Here is a 21,007-nt window from a genome sequence, read left to right as displayed (position 1 = left end):
GAACCCTAACATGTTCAGGCTAGCTACGCAGAGATGCCTTCATGAGTGTAGATTCCCCGAAAGACAGAAAAGGAAATTGGTGTTGTAGCCGAAGGCCGGGAAGCCGCCGGGTGACCCATCGGCGTATAGACCAATCTGTCTTATAGACACGATGGGCAAGTTGCTATAGAGGATCATCCTCAACAGGCTGACCCCGTACTCAGAGGGTACGGGCGGCCTCTCAAGCAATCAGTTTGGTGTTCGTAAGTGCACGTTGGACGCTATTAACTTGGTGGTAAAACCCGCCGAGATAGCGATCTAACAGGAAAGACGAGGTATTCAATACCGTACATAAGTGATACTTGATGTGAAGAACGCATTCAATAGCGCAAGCTGGGATGCCATCGCGCTCTCGTTGCACTGGCTTAGCCTGCCGTTGGGCCTGTACCGAATTTTGGAAAGCTATTTCCAGAACCGTGTACTATTATACGAGACCGATGCCGTTCAGAGAAGCGTTCCATTACCGCAGGAGTTCCGCAAAGCTCAATCAATACTGGGCCCGGTATTATTGAACCTTATACATGACGGGGTTCCGATGCTAAAGTTTCCTCCTGATGTCAAGATCGTCGGCTTCGAGGTCTTGGAGGTCTTCTTCTTCGTCTTCATTGGCATTACATCCCTCACAAGGACATTGCCGCCTCGCAGCATCTTACCGCACAGCTAAGGAGGACCCCAATCTTGGAGGTCTATGGGGAGCCAATTCCCGAGGTAGAACTGACCGCAGCAAAAGTCAAAATAAGAAAAAATTCAAGCCCTTCAAAATATTTTTTTACCCTCTTATATTTTTGGAAAGCTGAAGTGGAACGGGGGTGACATAAAACAAATTTAATATTTGTATCGCCCTTATTAAAAAAAACAGATGCATCCACTTAGCAGTGATGATGCCTTTCTCGTGCGAATAAAAAAATGTATTTTGGCCATAACTTCCGAGTCCATAGTCTGATCTGGCCAATTTCAAAAGGAAACAATGGAACAGGATTCTGCGTCGAACTTGTTGCGAACAAATCGGTTGAGGATAAGTGCCCGAAAAATGTGTGACACTTTTGCTATATTTTGGTACGTGGGTGCGCACTGACACACACATACACACAGACATCATCTCAATTCGTCGAACTAAGTCGATCGGTATATAACACTATGGGTTTCCGAGCCTTCTATAAAAAGTTTGTTTTTGGAGCGATCATATAGCCTTTACGTATAGGTACTTAGTACAGGTTTACCTCGATTATATGGACCCTCGATTATATGGACCCTCGATTATATGGACTTCGATTATATGGACTTTTTACCTCGATTATATGGACATTTTTTTTCGCTCAATTTTTTTTTGTGTTTTGGGGTTTTAAAAAGATGTTGAATATTGTAAGCCATATTTTACATTGATTCTATATTTATTATGGTACATTGGGGCAAATAAAGGCCCGTAAGGCATGTTATGATGTTATATATGGAGATGCACTCTGAGTCATATGTTCGATTGACTTGATTGATTTACCATTTTCGCGTTGGGAAATTTCATTGTATATAATGATAAATATACAATTCTTTAATCTGCAACAGCCACGGCCACGTCCTTACAAAAGGTGGTGAAAAATAATGCGTATTTTTGGTGATCTCTGCCATACGAAAACGTGAAGTGAATTGTCAGACTGACAGTATGCGGAGCAAGTGATAAGATGAGATTGTCATATTTAGCTGTTAGATCTTTGCTTCCAACCTTTTTCTGCTTTTGGTGCATGGAATTAAGTATAGAAGGACGGATGATGCATCAACATCCAGCAAATCGGACCCACTGGGACTGATTTTTTCACGAAACTGGAAGAGTTTATAACAATACAATATGTGATAACAATATGTGATACATAAAGTTCCAAATGGTTTTCAAACCTGGCATTATTTCTTCCGGACGAACTTATTTATTATTTAATAAATTAAATAAATGTTGTCGAATATCCTGATATTCACATTTGTTCAGCACAAGGATTATACTGACGCTCAACAGTAGGAAAAAAAATTGAATATCTTTAGAATGTTCTTGTTAGCAGTTCTCGTTCATGCTCGTCAAACTCGTTCATGCTGTGTAATGCGAGCGATGTGTTTTACGTTAGTGTTGTACAAAATACAACAGCGTGCGGTGGTGAAGTTTTGAATGAAATCACAAGTTTTGTCCGGGATTTTTATGAGGGCCCGCTACTGTGCGTCGTTTTGAATTTAAAAATCCGTTGCAAAATACAGCCCTGCTTTAATATACGAACATAGTCCAGAATAGCCATAACAATTTAAATTTATCCTTTAATATTCCACTTAGCAGGTGTAGGTGCACTGTGCAATTGACCTTTCCCGTCAACAATTTTTATCCGCTCAATCGATTCTTCAATTTTTTGAGGCCAACTTTCCCAAAGAACCCATACTTTTTAACGCCATACATTTTGACGAATAGTGCTGGTTTCCAAGCTTGGCCTAACATTCGCCCGATTTTGAATTAAAATAAGGCCAATTCCAATTCTTCAAACGTGCGGCACTTTTCCGATTTTTTTTTATTCTAAAATATGAATTCTGTGAAAAAGTAGAACTTAAATAAGTCAAATAATTGACTGAGACAATAAAACGAGATACATTTTTTGGCGGGAAATGTCAATTGGTTCTTGTAAAAATGACACTGATACGTGGATAGGGCCCCTTATTTACATTGATTCAAATTCTTTTTAAGAATATCAATCAAACGCAACTTGTTGCAAGGAGATCTTTTAAAGATAAGTGTCAGAAAAGTGAGACTGTTTCTACGCGATTTTTGCATTAACAAATGCATTTTGACCATATCTTCTGAGCCCATAGTCCAATCCGGCCAATTTTCAATAGGAGACAATAGGACAAATTTTCCATCGGTTTCAATTTGCTGCGATCAAATCAAAAGAGGACAAGTGTCAGTCCTTCTATATAAAGCCAGTTTTTGAATCTAACATATACCTTTCTCGACCACTCAGTGTTTGCTTTGTTGCTGAAACATGAAGGCACTGTAGTTAGAATTCGTGAAAAAGTATATTAGTGTGCTCACATTGAGCTGGGTGAAGTCTTCATTACTAACGTAATCTTAGAAACTAGCGGCTGGAAAAAAGCTTACGTTCTTATAGAAAATCATAATCTACTGAGTTATCATAAAATGAGCCCAAACATGCGGATTAGACTGTAAGGCAATATATGGATATTTTCTTTCAACTTTTAAGACTTATTTCATCGTGTAACACAAATTTCGAGAAAAAAAGATTTGCTTCGATTATATGGAAAATTCGATTATATGGACTTTTTTGCATCGAAAAAGTCCATATAATCGAGGTATACCTGTATACAAGAAAGGTAAAAAGCTGGCGATCGTCTGAACCGCGAAATCTATGGGGGGCTAAAACGCAAATGGAGGGTGGTCTGTCACTCACTACGACAACACACATCGTCAACAAAAATATAAAGGAAATTTATAGCAGGCCAAGGAGTTCAGGACCCATGTATAAGAGTGAGTGAGAATAACGCAGGAGGCTTCTTACTTGATAGATCGCCTTGATTCGTGATTCATCATGATTGAAGCCCCCTCAACCATTCAACCTCAACCCAAAAAGCAGCGGCATTCATGTTCCCATTTATTTTCCCTAAACAATAACGAAATGTTCGGACTAATCACAATGTAACTCGACATGTTTTTTTTTTAATTTAATTTTTCGTATGATTTTAATTACAGTAGGATCAGTAATTATTATTTATTTCGTAGAATCCCTATTTATTCTTTTTACATTAGAATTGCCTTGACTCTTTTTATTTATCATTATAAAATTTGGCAAAAGTTTTGCAATATATAAACTTATTATTGATTTTGAATGTTTTTTTTTCGTCTGTGAATTTATATTTAAGGAAACAGTGTTTTGATTTTTTACTTCTACCTTGTTGCTACTTGTCGAACTAATCTTAGGAAAGTAGAAGAATCTGGGTTTGTATGTACAGGTTGAAGTTTGTCATTGAATAAAAGCTTCATATTTTATACCAATATAGATTTACAATTCAAATGAGATTTTTCTAAATTATCATAAAATAAATTAATTTAATAACCATCGAATGCGTGGTTTTGATAGAACGATTAGTTATTGATTCAGTTGTATAATACCCATCGTATCGGCAATTGAATAGTTTCAATTCAGCTTATTAAGATAACTTCTAAACAACAAATGACTATGTACAAGGAAACATATACAAATGAGGGGAAATAAAACTAAATAAAAAAGTCTATTGGAAAATAGTCAACAGCGCGGCAGTAGAATGGGGTTCCCATCACATCATTCCTCCAGCTTTTTTTAAGACTGCTGCTGCTGTCCATCGGCGGTGACACTCGCAATCATGGAGTGAATTTTTGCAACGATCTTCAGAGCGGGCCCCAATTTCATTCCCATCGTGTTGACCAAATGGTTCTCTTTTAACAGTAGTAGCGCCTGGCCGTCGATTTCATGAATGACAAAATCTTCAGCATAGTCGCTGCATCCGGGCAGTTTCTTAATGAAGTCGCATACCTCCTGCACCGTCCATTTCACGATGACCGGACTCTCCTCTGGGGCCACCGGGGGAACTACCGGAATGGTTGCCGTTCCCGTTTCCATCGGCGTGGCGGCGCTCGCCGCAGAAAACTGCGCCGCCGAATGATGCGACACCGACTGGTCCATCGTATCCATCCGTTCCAGCTTGATGTTGGACGGTGCCACCGGGTTGACGGTGGTCGTGACGGACGAGTGGTCCAGCCCGTTGCCGGTGCTGGTGGGATGGCCGGTACCCTCGTGACCGGTGGGCGTGCCGTTGTGGGGCGGCGACGTCACCCGGTCGGTGGAACTTTGCTTGGCTGCCCGGGCACAGTCGACGCTGCAGAAGCGTTTGCGCTTCATCTTGCTGCGGGGTTCCGGTTTGCCGCAAATTTCGCAGTTGCCCATTTCAACGCCGGCGGGGATGGGCTGTTGGGGGGATGGGACGTGCTGCAGGCCGTTACTCGGCGAAATGGGCGAGCTGGAATCGATGATGGCACGTTTTTCTGGAAAAGAGGGAGAAGAAAGTAAAGAAATGGTGAATAGAATGTCTCAGATTAAAAGGCTTTGCGCACGAATTATGTAACTCAAAATAACAGGATTTTGAACACGTAACACGTGGCCAGATTTGATAAAAAACATCACAAAAATAATTGTTCCTATGTTTTATTCTCATTTCGTTGTGCAGGAAATTGTATTAATGCAAATTGTGTATTCGCTTTTAATTTTTTTTTCAAATTGGTTATGAATATTTTATAATGTTACGATTATGAACATCTGTTAAATGGGACTATTAAGAGGTCAAAATGATACCAGTTTTTGAAACATTTTTTTTTGTTAGTTGTATGAAAGTTCCGCAGTTGAAATGTTTTACAGTTATTATAAGAAAAGGTTCATTTATAATGTATAATTCTTTTAGAGTCGGTTTGGTCTTTTCCTTTGGAAACAATACTTGGCGAAGAAAAATGCATCTAGAAATTTAGGATGCAGTATGATGTCCATGATGGAAAATGAAGATATTCTGAGCTACGGAAAAAAGGCTGTTGAAACCTGGACAGTGTTCAAAACAATTTGGGTTGTCTATTGAATCCATTTAACAAAAACCAAACAGTTTAAGGCGTTCATAGGGTGCAGTAGCTAAACATATATACAATACACAGGATTCTGTTTCCACACTTTTTTTTACTCGTGTTTTTGATCATGTAACTTCAATTTGCCACCAAAATCTTTGCAACATGTTTCAAAAAGTCCTAAATAATAAAATCACATGGTGATTAATATTCATTAAACATTTAGGATGAGTGCAAAATTGAGAAAATGTAAATCATGTAGGAACAGAATCCAGTGTACATGTAATAAAAAACCCAAATTTATCCCCAAGTGGTGATTATGCCTTTCTCGATTCGATATGTTGGATTCGAATTAATGTTGTAAATGCTGTGCTAATTGCCTACATCTTGGCGGTTAAAATATTTGATGCAACTCTATCACGCTGCTTATAAATTACTCAATAATTGAGTAATTTTTAAGCAATTATTATGAGAGTAATGGATTGCGTCATGGCTAAATTGATTAATGACTTAAAGTGTGCATGTAAACAGCGTATTTGTTAAAAGAAAAATAGAAATATTATTCAAATCGAATGAAACTAGTTGCACTCGAATCGGTCAAGTCCTTCTATATGAAACGTGTTTAACAATAAAAAATTCCCGGGGCTACACACACACACACAGTCAGACATGTGCTCAGTTTTTCGAGCTGAGTCGATTGGTATATAACACTATGGGTCTCCGAGCCTTCTATCAAAATTTGGCTTTTGGAGTGAAATTATAGCCTTCTGGTACAACTTTGTTGTACGAGAAAGGCAAAAATGTATGGATTGGGAGGGGGAGGAAATTTATTCAATTTTGAGTAGTCGTCGCTGTTCGTGGGTAAGAATGAGCAAGCAGTTTCTCAAAAAATCGACAATTACGCGAAATTTACAGCTTTAATATCTTAGCCAATAGATAAACTCATAAATTTGCCTATAAAAATGAGATTGATGCTATTTACTATCAACAACTACCAAAAATTGCTTGCACCGCTAATGTTCCTTTAGTGTTGGTGAAAATTAATGTTGGTTCCCATAATGGTGCTATTCATTGATTTCTTATGAGACTCGCCACTATTGGCACAGTTGCTTCACTAAAGGTACAAGGGGCTCGAATAATGCATATGCACAAAATGTGATAGATTTATTTCGAACAAGGTATTGGAGGGTAACCACTCCCTTCGGTGGGGTTTTGTCCCACTAAACCAGTACGCTAGACTGTTGCTTTCCCAACTAAGCTACTTAGATAACATCAGATCTTGATGTTTCGTGCATTTCTAAGACATTCGGCATCAAAAATAAAAATTCGGTCAAATTTGGTCAAACCCTTAACGAAGTTTGATTGATCTGAAATTTTGCACGCGCACTTTTTTTTTGAGGAGATGAAGTTTTTGAGCCTTACCCGTTGTTAAAATTCGATGGTCATTTTTCCCCCATAGATTCCATTGGCACCCTAGTGTATAATTATGAAAAATTTCATTAGAATCTCACTTCCTCCACAATTGCGCTTGGTAATGGGGGCCAATTGAGTGGCTTTTTGACATTCAAGAGATAGTAAATACTTACATATTCAAATCAATGTAGGCTTTGATTCAGTGAAACATATAGGGCACTGCACGGAAAGATCTCTTTCTCTTTCGTTCTTCATGAATTTTGACGTTTACTGGCCTTGTTGTTTTCTAATTTCTTTGCAGCGAAAAAGAGACAAAGCAGTCCGTGCAGTACCCTATTGGCATTCATCACTTCTGCCGCAAAACAATATTTGGTAGATCAAATCAAAACATTTCCTTTGTTGATTTGGTTGTTTTTTTCATTTGCTACATTGAGACTCTGTTCTCAAATATGAAATTTTGAATTTCTAACTGAAGAACACCAGAACATCAAGCACAATTTACTGTACTAAGTTGTTTGACCTGATAGTTGGAATCCAGCCGCAACTGAAAGCAGCAGAAAGTTTGAGACAGTTTAACAGTAGTCAATGGCGCTGGGAGTGGGTAGGACAAGTAGGATATGTCCTACGCATGAATATTCCTGGGTAGGACAACCAAGGCATCGTCCTACCCATGATTGTGGTATGAACATATCAACTAGAGCTAGGTAATTACTTTAGCTGAAATGCTGTCTGGTAGATCTGATTTCTAGGTCTACATCTAAACCCACGTGGCATCTGGACCGCAAGGCTATCTGAACTGTCTAAGTCGTAATCGTTGACAATAACACGGGTTCCTGGTAGTGAATCGCTACAATCCACAGAAATTTCGGAAAGTTAATAAAACTTTAACCATTAGAGATTTGGCGAAATTTGTGGAAGCCGTGATCTCTGCTGGAGGCATGTAAAGAATTTCGAAAATCAGAAGCACTCCAGAATGGGCTGTGGAACGAAAAGATCGAAAAATCGAAAAAAAAAAGTCATAAATACAATAGGTCGAATGGGCAAGTAGAAGGGATAAGATAAAAGTTCGAACGAACAAAATTCAAAAATCTTTAATTTTATATACATGACGACTGAGACAATATTTTCAACAATAATTTGGGGAATATACTTCTAAAGCAAAATACACTGGAGTTGCTTTTCACGTCGATGGATTTTATCAATGAATCGCCTGCTTTGAGCGTGCTTACAGCGGCACACTAAGAGTTAACTTTGGTAAATCAGTATGGCGAAAGGCATCTAATGTTTAATATTTCGAAAATAGGCAATTTAATCGAAAAAATATTTGATAGGCGTAGTAGCGGACACCTTACTGCATAACTGGAACCAAATATTTTTTCGTGAAAAGCTCCTACTGTTGAGAAAACCCGCGTTAGATGTCTTTCGCTATACAAATTCCTGGTCGTTAACTCATGCTGGCTATTTTGCGCATATACTATAGCGCCTTGATGTGATAGCGGCGAGTAGCAAATCAGCCACTGCCAATAATTCATTACCAGAACATTTTAAATACCATTTTTTCTTTGATTCTTTATGATTTTTTTCGTGGGAAGGTTTATTATGATGTTTCAATGATTCATTAAATCCAAAGACAAGGAACAAGCAAAATAAACTCCACTGAATAGTTTACAAGTCCTTTGAACTTCTTCTTCTTCTTTATTTTACGAGCAATTCTCTAACTAATTAAAGTGTGCAGCCGCCACCGGGTGAGCATTTGGGTCATTTTTTCCGTGACAATAAAGTTGAATAATTAGTGTTTGACGGATCGTGTACTTGTAGTACGCGTCGTTTCTAGCGAAATAATCGCGATTCTTTTCAATCCACTGGAGTGTGGAGTACAAGATGGAATATGCTATCGCTTAACACTGTGGCGTTATCATTTTTTAATGCGCATCAAAGCACATTTGAGTGAAACACGGGTTTCGCCTCTACATCTTGAAGTATCACCGTAAAACATTTTTTTAGTCGCTTCCCAAGGTAACCCATTATTCATTTCCAACGGCAATCATGGAGATGCAGAGAATTGCACGGTCTTTTGTACCAATGATTGGCGAATTAATTGCCTCTCCTTATCCTACATTGACTGTGATCACCATCGTTTTAATAAAAAGAGCTAATAGCAACTACTAAATGTACAATCATGCTGATTGGAAATATTTGTCCGTAAAATCGAAGTAAATTTCATATATTACGTAAAAATCCAAAAAGTCCAGAAGTCCAGTTTTATATATATACTAGTCGACCCGGCAGACGTTGTCCTGCATAGTAGGCGAAATACGCGCTGTGAACTGCCCAAGCCCAATCTTAATTTAAGTTTGTCGAGATTTACTCAGCCTTACTTGTGAGTTTTGCATGAGGAAATATCATATGAACCCGTCGGAAACGATAACGAACATATTTGCTGAAGGAATGATGAAAATTCATCCATTCGAAGATGTCGGCCCTACGAAAAATCGAAAAGCAAGAGCGAAGATAATTTTACTACTGGATCCGACAAACTAAGTTCATGTTGAAGATGCGACAAGAAGTCTGGGAAAACCTGGAGAAGACATTCGAAGATTCTGGACTCACTAGGCGAGTAAGACTTCTGCGTAAACTGGTGAAGACTGACCTTGAAAGCTGTGTATCGATGTCTGAATACGTCAATCAAGTCGTTTCGACAGCTCGTCAACTGAATAGCATTGGTTTCAAGATTTCCTTAGATTGGGTTGGTGCATTACTACTGTGTGAACTACACCTGAATCCCAGTGATAAGAGATATCATCAAAACCAAGCTACTGCAGGAGCTGCAGGTAACTTCGTCGGACACAGCGCTACTGGCGAAGGGAAAACATTTTGGATTTAACTAGTAGCCCAAGAGGCATAACACATTCATGCAACGATGAAGGGACCGAGATGCAGAAAATGCGAGAAATATGGACACATCGCCAAAGATTACCGAAGTAAGTAAGATAAAGAAGCTTTGTGTACTGTCTTGTCGTAGATAGAGTTAAATATCAATTCCGATTGGTCCTGCGACTCGGGACCAACAGTCCATATGACACACAATAAAGCACTTTTGACAAATTGGAAACCTTCAAGCAGTAATGTTGTTGCGGCCAACAAGGGTGAGATGAGTATAGGTGCTATCGGCAAAACCATTCCCAAGCCACGCTGTCGGAAGAAAAATCCTGAACGTCAAGTCAATGAAGTACGGTACATTCCTCAACTATCTCTGAATCTGCTATCCGTGAACAAGATTGTGAAGAATGGATTTACCACGATTTTCGACAACGAAGGCTGTAAGGTGCTGAATGCAAGTGGTGGTGTTTTGACAACAAGTATGGGTCCCTTAATTTAGCAGGGTTGAAGACGTTGGCTGATGGACTAGTTCGTGGTGTGCAATTAGGCGAAAAGGTCGGTAATGATTGCTGCGTATGTGCGATGGAAAAACACTGTCGACATCCTTTTAGTAGAAATGGTTCCCGTGCAACCGAGTTGTTGGAGATTGTGCATACTGACATTTGTGGTCCCATAGAAGTCCAAGTCGATCGGAGGAAGTCGGTATTAATATCGTTTTTGTAGATAACAAACAAGGTGAATGTTTGTCTATTTCCTGCGATCTAAATCGGAGGGCGAAGTACTAGATACATTCGAAAAAAAAATCCATGTGATAGCGGAGCGGACACAAGTCGAAAATCCGACGTGCTGACAACGGCTACACCAATATAGGTTTTTTGGAATATCTTGCCAAATTTTAGAATTCGACATCAAACTACAAACAGTTATACTCCGGAACAGAATGGACTAGCTGAGAGGGCGAACCATACGAGTGCAAGGTGTATACTATTTCTAGACCAACAATTGAAAAGGGCGTAACAGCCAAAATTTATTCCTTCTGATTCTGCGTCTACATATAAAGCTATATATGTGGACAAAGAATCAGAAGGAATAAATTTTGGCTGCTATGTCCCTTTCAAATGTTGGTCTAGATTTGACGCAAGACCGGAAAAACCTTTCTGGGTAGAAGCTGTGTCGACGGCAGTATATGTTTTGCATCGTTCGCCAACACGAGGGCATGAAGTACCACCAGAAGAATTTGGAGCGGAAAGAAACCGAATTTATCGCATGTTAGAATCTTTGGTACAGAAGCTATGGTACATGTTCCGAAAGCAAAGCGGCGTAAATGGGATGACAAATCGGAAAGATGAATTTCGATCGAATTGGATGCAAATACCAAGGGTTATCAATTATATAATCTGAAGGACAGAAAAGAGCCAAGATGTAAGATTTATTAAAGAAGGAGCAATTGATAACCGTATATTGAAAACAGATCGAGATGTTGATAGCATGAAAATCAGATTGGATTTTGAGCAAGGCATATCGTTCCCTTCATATGTTTCAGAAGAAAACAATCTAACGCCGACGGTGTCAATCGACACCGTATAAAATGTTCCCGAGAGTGATGTACATGACGACGATTATGAGAAAGACTTAAGCCACGTAAGTAGTAGTTCAGCAGACAATTCAACTGATATGACCAGGCTCCCACCTCGCCAAGTTTGATATCCGTCTAGCTAGGTCAAAGGCGTTGAAGTTTATAGCAAGAATGACAACGAAGAAATCATGGGATACAGCGGACTGGGCAGCTGATCTGGACGAAAGAAAGTCAACAAGTGGATACCTCTTCATGCTGCAAGGCGGAGTGGTCTCCCGAGCAAAGTCTGAAAACATTATGAGAGCATATAGAAAACATATTTTGATATTGATATCAAATCGAAATCATAATTTGTTTTCAAATATGAATCATCATGACTGATTACATATTTTGATCTCATTTTGCTGTTGAGTTCTAAATTGTATGATTTGACATCAAACTGTGTACTTATTTTGTTATCGGAACCAATATCAAAATTAGTTTTCAATTTGCTTTCATCGACAGCAAGAATAATTTTCGATTTGATGTCACAGTAAGATTTTTCTGCTGTAGATTTTGATCTTTTAACCGTTAAAACGACCAAAAGGATATCAACCTGAGTTATCAAAATTAGGCGATTTCACAACAACAAAATTATTCATCGATTTGCTCTCAAGCTTTGCTCGGGTTCTTGGTGTTGTAAACGGTAACCAACCATCGCTCTATCTATATGCATCGTGGTGGAAAAGATTGATGTTTCAGTTCCAAGATGTAGGTTCAATTAACATTTTTTTTGTGATAATAAAGGCACAATAAATTAAAATCGCTAAGGCTGGTGGATATAATCCTAGGACGAAGCATAAAGATATTATATATAAATAAGGCATAATTATATTCGAGATGCACTGGAAAGAAAAATAATCAATATTGAATTTGTCACATCCGAAAATCAATTAGCTGTTGGATTCACGAAACCTTAGGCCCCCGTGCAAATGAAGAAGAATCGTGAAGCCATCCGAATAATAACTTAAGGAGAAGTATTGGAATAAGCCATGACTTATGATTCGTAATATAATTTTCATTCTGGTATTAAACGGTAATCGAACTAGTCGTATTATTTTACAATAGTTTACATCAAACTGTGCAAACACTAAATAACAACCTGGAGAGAATATCGAGAAAATTGCTTTTCATCTTCGAAAATTTGCCGAAAATGGTGAACTATTAGCATTTGAGTAACCCTTTGTAATACACGCACTTCTTAAGCTCAAATTAACGTCATCCAGTCATTGACAAGAAAGACAGCCACGTGCTCGTACCACCCCCAGTGACAAAACCACCCACCGAGGAGAAAAAGCAGCCTCCAGCTGTATGGGGGAAGTATTTTTGATTCAAAACTACATCATCCAATAGCGAAGACATAACCACACATAACTATATCCAGTGGATGCTTCATTCGGTTGTATTTCGCTTTAGTTTTTAAAAAATTGCCTATTGCAACCTTTTTTTCCAAGAGGGAAAATTGACGATTTACTCTCACGCTCTCTTATATATAAAAAAGCCAAAAATGACGTTTTACTCTCACGCTCTCTTATATATATAAAAAAGCGTGAGAGTAAATCGTCGATTTCCCCTCTTGGGAATTTTTTTTTGCAGAAAGCAGTTTTTTTTTTTGAAAACTAAAGCGAAATACAACCAAATGAAGCATCCACCGGATATAGTTATGTCTTCGCTATTGGATGATGTAGTTTTGAAACAAAAATACTTCCCCCACCCAGCTGGAGACTGCTTTTTCTCCTCGGTGGGTGGTCAATGACCCTCCTTAGGCCCTTCTTAGCCGTGCGGTAAGACGCGTGGTTATAAAGCAAGACCATGCTAAGGGTGGCTGGGTTCGATTCCCGGTGCCGGTCTAGGCAATTTTTGGGATTGGAAATTGTCTCGACTTCCCTGGGCACAAAAGTATCATCGTGTTAGCCTCATGATATACGAATGCAAAAATGGTAACTTGGCTTAGAAACCTCGCAGTTAACAACTGTGGAAGTGCTCAATGAACACTAAGCTACGAGGCGGCTCTGTCCCAGTGTGGGGATGTAATGCCAATAAGAAGGAGAAGGGTGGTCAATGACTGGATGACGGTAAGTTGAACCTTAAACTTTTTCGATGGTTTCACCAATATAAACAAGAATACCGAACCATTTTAACGTGTGCAAAATTTACAAAATTAGCTATCATTGTAAAATGATCTTCGATTTATAACAAGGTTTTTGTGGCTTTCTAACGCATTTAAAATGTTGCGAAAATAGGCCTTGGGTAAAAGGCCCGAATGTTGGTGTAAAATTACTCAATTGCAGGTAGTAATGGTGAACGAATGGTTGTTTGTTTTGTCTTGAATTCTCTTCTTTTGAATTGAAAGAAAATTTTACGGGTGTGGTGAAAGAATCGCAAATTTTTTGCAAATCGCAGGATTTTGCTTACTTTTTCCATTGAAGCTCAATAATGAATAATTAATATTGAATTGTAATGGTAATTTTTGCTCACGCAGTTAAGATGTTTTCTCCGAGAAAGCGTCACTCGAGGAGTTCTATATTCGAGCGGTGGCAAGTGATACAGTGCCGACAAAATACAGAAAATTCTTACCCAACACGTTTGGATACGGGGAACATTGTGGTTAAGTGTTGGGATATGAAAAACGGAACGAAACTTATAATTATTTAAATTTGAATAGAAATGTTATAGTATGTTCGTTGATCCTGACGATGACGAAGAATCTAAACCAAGAATTAAGAAAAATCAATCTAACTGCTTCGGTAAAACGTTCAAGAATACTAGCTCCATGCAAATGGCATGAATGATGAATGAATATTAAATCAGGCCATATTTTCCAATCATGAATATTCTGATTTAGGGAGTGAGTGCTAGTAATGGACCCCTTAACGACTAAAATTTACTTCAGTCGCTTCGCTAGAGCGAGCCTCTTGACAAATTGTAGTTCTGCTGCACCAGATGACAAGCAACAGGTACCAGCATCGTGTTTCGTACAAAAAACTAGCCAAAACATTCATTTTTACCAATGAAAAAGGCATTTTAAAATTATGTAGCTAGCATGCCTATTATGGCCACCCCCGGGTCCATAATACGCAACGTCGAGTTTGTTTATATACGTATTATGGTCCCCCCATTTGATTTACATGTTCCATTCCCACACGTTCCTTTTGCCTATAATGGACCCCCCCTTGTGTGCTAGTAATGGACCCTTTAGCATATTTACATTTACAAATTAGTTAATATAACTAAATTTCTGTTTCCTTGTCCATAACAAATGTATGGAACTGCTGTCCTGTTACATGAAGCAACTTCACCCGACGGAAGCTTGCAGAAAATCGTCGATTCCAGCGTTTAATTAGGGATTTTGTTCAGGGGGTCCATTATACGCACGGGGTCCACTACTAGCACTCACTCCCTAGATCAATACACAATATAACGCATTTGCTCTTTGATTACCGTAATCCCTGGACGTCGTATGTTCCATTGTAAATCTACCAACCTTGCACTTTTATAACCTACTGCCAAAATAGTTCTTCTTCCTATGACACTGAATTCAACTTGAAAGCATTTATCGTTCGATGAAATTGCCTTTGTGATGGTCCATTCCTACTCTGCTCGACCGCATACTAAAAAACACACTAATAACTTGCTTACACAAGCTTGAACGGTGGGTGCGCAAAACACTGAATTTGCATAACGATCAAAATCAAAACAAAGTGATGAACACTTCCCTTAAACACCACCAAACCCAGATAGAAGAGCTTAACTTACTTGGAGGTTCGTCGCTGGAGTCCCACTCCGGGCCGCGTTGCCAGTGGCTCGGGAACGGTTCGTTCGCTTCCAGTATCACGAATCCCTCGATGACGTGCGTCAGTACGTTCGGTTTGATCATCGCCTTCGGCAGGCCGCCCTTGTCGGTGGTTCCCGTTTTGCTCTGGGGTGGTAGCCCGGTGGTGCCCGTTCCGGTGTTACCGCCACCAGGGGCGAGCGTGCTAGCGGTGGTGGGCGTTGATACAGCGTGCGATGTCGGAGTGGTACCGGCGGTATTGATCGGAGGTGTTGCAGTGGCGAGGTGTAATCCATTAGCGCTGACGGCGACCGAAGTTGGAGGACCGGAGGTAACCGTCACTGGGGTTACACTGGTTACCGTGGCGGCGGCGGTGGCGGCGCTTGCAATGCTTGTCGTAGTGGACGACGACAGCGAACCGGTCGACGTTGTAGTGAACGATGAAGCGCTGGTAGTCGTCGTCGTTTGAGGCGCGGTGGTAGTTGTACTAACTGCACCTGCCGGCTCGTCTGACGAGGCGACAGCTGGCTGCCCGGCTGCGGATGCCGCTGATGGGGTTGTTGTCGTCGTGGTCTGCGCGGTAGATACAGATGCTGGTGAAGCTGCGGCTGCTTGTGTCGGGGTTCCCACCGCTACCGCATTGGGTGTAGATGTGGTCGTCGTCGTCGTTGTCGTTGCCGTCGTCAAAGGCGCAGGCGACGAGGTATCCATCGGCGTTGGACCATTTAATTGCGCATCGGATGCGCTGTCCGCAGCGGCAGCTGTGTTTTGGGTCGAATCTGTAAACATAAAGAAAAATATGATACATTGTTAAAAGTTGCTGGATGGGTTCGCGAGGGATCGCACATCCATCGATGCAGATTACGGGCGGTGCGTAGCACCTCTGCGTTTGGTTAAGGTGAGGATCGCGTCGTGCAAGCGGAAGAAGGTCGTAAATTAGTGACCCTGAGGTACTTCACGCAAATTAGGTGCGCAGCAAGTATTCGTAAAACAAACATTCATTTGGCCATGATCTCCTCAGTCGGTGTGAGTTGATTTGGGGAATAGTCTTGAATAAACACTCATCTTGCTCACTCCAGGTAATGTGCGAATTTTGGCAAATTTGTTAATAATTTATCTACTTGTACAATGATCAGTGGTCCTCAAAGCACAATAATGGATGAAATTGTATCTATTTGCGTTTTTAGATGTGTTATAAATGCATCATTTGGTTAAAGAAACATATTGGATAATTATGTTTGAATTGGGAACCGATCAGCATACCATATCAAATATATATTCGATTAAAAGAAATCACCATCTCACGCTGAGATTTACCGGATACTAGACTTATAGAACTATACTATAGAAAGAAAATTGATTTTGATAGATTTGAAATTATTAATTATTCTTATTGTAAGATGATTTATATATATCATTTGATCTTAGATGATACCAAAGCACAATAATTACACTATTTATACTTTGTGTTGAATATAAAGGGAACAATTTGTAAAAGCCTTTCATACTTGTTTCAATAGTTTCAATGAACAAATCTCGCTTATCTTTTCAAAATGACCTAATAAAAAAGTCAATAATTGATTTCAATCTAGCAATCAATAGACCAGTATGAAATACTAAGGTCCTTTTAAAAAGTTAAGCGAGAAATATATGTATGATTTGCATAGCAAGTATGTCCATGTAATTAGTTGTCAATTAAGTGAGGTATTTTTCAAATAATTTCTCAATTGAATCAAAGAACCTGAAACCTAACCAGTATTCAAAAAAAAAAAAATACATACCATACCCATATCTAGGTTGACCAAGTGAATTGTATAATATTTATGTTATTGATTAATCTAATATATAGTTACGAGAACAATTTTCTACATTATGATCATGTAGTACATACGAATTTTCACCGTCAGAGTGATAATTTGAGAAACACTGCCACGTGTGGACATGCAAATTCACAAAAAAATAAACCAGAATCGGTCTAAATGACGCGATTAGTGATAGTGCAAAAAAAAACGAAACAACCTACCTCGATGTTATTTTCTTAACACAGCCCCAAAGTACGCAAAAACGAAAACGGCAAGAAGACACGCGAAACCGAATGGAAAAGGAGCTTAGCTGGTCATCGCCGTCGCACAAACAACAACGAAGCCACAGATACCGTAAGCTGAGTAGACCGACAGGGTGGCAAAGCTACAGAATGAACACGCGGCGTCCAACGTGTGTGACTCAACTGCGCGGTACGTCTCTTCTTCTCGCGATTACCATCCGCGAATTCAGCAACATGAACCACGACGCCGCCGCACGGTGCGCAGGAGAAACAGAACGGGATGGAAAGGTACGCAAAACAAAACGCGCAAAATTTTCGTACCAACGAAATTCGATCGTGACTATAGGCGGCGGATCGTCCGGTGCTCAGTAGGCGAGGGACACTACTAATGCAAAGCCTGCTGGCCCCTGATGTGTAGAGTACTCAAAAGAGTGATGATGATTGGTTTGTTTGTTGGTTGGTTGGACAGTGCATGATGGATGCCGTCCTCTCCGCGTGTCGCGGCGGTTCACCGCGTGCTCGTGCAAATGAGTTGTAGAAGGCGAGAGCGAGATTAGGACTAAATGCGCGCACCCAAAGTGGATTCCTTCAAGCAGTGCGGAAAATCAGCGGAAAAATCGTAAAATTCACATTTTTATTTGCATGTAGGTAAATCACACAAATTCAGTGCTCCATATACTGAACAGTTTGAATAATTAAACATAATGAGTTCATCTAAATTAGTTTTCAATAGAGACATTTAGAAAAATAGATGATCATTTATCAAATGTATCAATCGTTGAGACTAGCTAAAGAATTACTTTTTGGAGAATGCTTTAATTAGATGCGCATAAACATGAATTACAAACATGTACAAAGCAAGTACAAAATCGTGGTGTTAAATATTCTGCTATTTAGCGTGATACAGTTTCATTTTCCTTCATTAATAGCTGGGTAAATATATCGATCACATGCCCATGACTCATTTGTGAGCAAATTGGCATACATTCATAATTTAGTCGCACCTGCCAATTTGTGATAATTCCCGTTACCGATCCAGGTCATTTACGCGGTTGCAAGCTGCTGCCCGAAAAGCGAAACGAATGAGAACAACCAGGCGACGAGGATTTCGAATTTATTTCGTGACTTCTTTTGTTTGGAGCTAAAACGAAACTGGCGTCACGATGGAGCAGCTAGCTAGTCAGTGAACGGTGGTAGACAAGCTTCTGAGTGGAGAGCAGAAAGCAATGTGCGAAATAATATCACCAATGCAATGTCAAGTTCACTCTTGTCGTTCTCCAATGTTGGTTGGTATGAAGAGGCTAATCAATATATATATTTTGGCATTAGTTCGTCACCGTTGTGCTATTCGGTGTAAGATGACTCATGGAATTTATTTCTGTATTTGTTTCAGGAAAATTACTAGTTGAGCATTAGATGTACGATTTATTATACCAAATATCTTTCGAAATTAAGTCAATCCGTCATATTGAAAAAGCTTTCAAATCTCTTGTGCGACAATTATAGAACTAGCAGTAGCAGTAGCTTATCTCTTCTTTATTTATTTTTTGTTTTGTAAAATCATGCACCCAAATCTGAACTAGATAAACAGTAGATATTCATGGAGGAATTTCTTAAGACTGCGGAGTACTATCCGTAGTAATTTCTGGAGGAATGTGTGGAAAAATTTCGAATAAATTCACGAATATTTTTTTTTTTTTGATAATTCATTTGAAACTCTTTCAAAAGTTTCTCTAAAAATTCCTAGAAAACATTCAACACAAATTCCTCAGAGAACTCTTCTAGAAATTCCTCCAGGAATCCCTCTGGAAATTTTTTCGAAGAGTTCTTCAAGTATTCCTGCGGAAATTATTTCAACAATTCCTACGAGACGTCGTTGCAGATTTGCTCGCAAAATGTCGCATTCGACAAGGAATCCTGTCCATTTTTTCCTATTGAAAAATTTACTAGATCGAGCTATTGGATCAAAAATGTCTGCCAAAAGCAAATTTTCATTATGCACGAAAAAAACACTATTACCGCTAGTATGGATAAATAAGAATTGTTTGCTAGTTTTTTGTGAAAATCCGATTCCAATACAATTCAAATCCATTTCCAATTCAATCACAGTCAAATTCAATTCCAACTTTAAACAAATTCCAATCGCATTCAATCCATCACCACTACAATTTCAATAACATTCTATTCAAGTTCCAATAAAATTCAATTAAATTCACGGGTCAATTCACGGCGTCTACTATTAAAGAAGGGATTGCATTCACCATTGTCATAATCCGGGCAAGCGCCTGCTTTTAAATAAGCGATCACATCACCATTTTCTTAAACCGGGCGAGCGCTTATTTTTAAAGAAACGATCTCATCCACCTTTGCCTTAATCCAAGCAATCGTCTACTATTAAAAAAGGGAGGACATTCCACAATTGTCTTAATCCGGGCAAACGCCTACTTTTAAAGAAGGGATCACATCCACCATTGCCTTAACCCAGGCAAACGCATCCCGATGGATGCTTTATAGCCTGTTCAGATTACGCCATTAATTACATAATAATTGGCGTTTCAGGGTAAATACGCTTTATGATGTCATTATTTACGTAATATTCCATACATTTTGCGCTGTCAAAAGATACCCGCTAAAAAGAGTCATGAAGAATTTATTACGAACAATTATTACGAGAGAGCTTTCGTTCTAACTGGGATGCAGGGAGAAATTCAACAAAACAAAACTGACAAGCGTCACGCTCTCTTTGCCAGAGAGAAAATTCTCTCTGTTTTCATTTCGTTTCGTAGTTGACAGTCATGCTCTTTCTGTCGCAGCAGGGTCGAATGCATGTTAGATGGAAATCTTCTGAGCGCTGAAGAATAACTCGGATTGTGATGGTTTTGAGGAAAGCATTTTATATGATGAAAATAATGATGATAATTATTTATTCTCCACCTATTCAACCTGAATTGTTTAAAAACAGATGCTCTCTAGAATTAACATGAAGTATTTAACTTAAACCTAGATTTAATAGAACAAATCGAATAAATTTTCAAAGTTCAAGGGCTAATGCGGAAGACAATTTAAAACGTAGGAATGGTTGTAAAACGAATATATTTGATGAATAAACATGATTTCATAAATTGTATCAATTCTGCTCCTTGAATGGCTTTATATACTTTGGATTTCAACATTTTACACGTGGGACAACTGTACGATTTGAATGGGATGTATATATGAAGTAGAATAACCTTAAATAAAACATGGATTGGTAATGCATTAATTCATCCAAAATCCAGTTTAAATTATATCACATTCACACGATTCGATTTTGTTAGAAGCTGTATCATTGATTGTCGAGTAGAACGCAATGGTTCAGTTTCCATTTTTGAAAAAAATTAAATTGCTGAGTTGCCCTTCATACATGGAGATACTGGTGGAAATACATTTTAGTTCGATAATATTTCTTGAAAATTGGTCCAATCGTCCTTTTTTATTTATTTGTGAGAATTCCCAAAAGTATCTAAATTTTTCTATCAAATCTCCGTTCGATCATAGTACAGAATCAAAATACTTTTTAAACTTAAAAATAAATTGAGGAATAGTCTGATTCCCCGAAGAACGGCGCACCCAACTAATGAA

At 39.0% G+C, this 21,007-nt stretch overlaps 1 protein-coding gene across 2 annotated transcripts in view; it reads right to left on the bottom strand.

The window, feature by feature from the left end:
- Nucleotides 1-3,728: 3,728 nt before the first annotated feature.
- Nucleotides 3,729-21,007, bottom strand: part of LOC134224222 (polyhomeotic-proximal chromatin protein-like) — an 84,804-nt gene continuing 67,525 nt past the window's right edge. For both annotated transcript variants that reach the window (XM_062703529.1, XM_062703530.1), the window contains exons 8-9: nucleotides 15,327-16,121; nucleotides 3,729-5,098 (exon numbers count right to left, since the gene is read on the bottom strand). In XM_062703529.1, coding sequence (XP_062559513.1) covers nucleotides 4,377-5,098; nucleotides 15,327-16,121 — 1,517 coding nt within the window. In that variant the 3' untranslated portion in view covers nucleotides 3,729-4,376. The remainder of the gene's footprint in view (nucleotides 5,099-15,326; nucleotides 16,122-21,007) is intronic.

The sequence above is a fragment of the Armigeres subalbatus genome, chromosome 3 (genome assembly GCF_024139115.2).
Source record: "Armigeres subalbatus isolate Guangzhou_Male chromosome 3, GZ_Asu_2, whole genome shotgun sequence".
Classification (NCBI taxonomy): domain Eukaryota; kingdom Metazoa; phylum Arthropoda; class Insecta; order Diptera; family Culicidae; genus Armigeres; species Armigeres subalbatus.
Note: the sequence above shows the minus strand (reverse complement) of the source record. Positions and strands in the feature narration are given on the sequence as shown.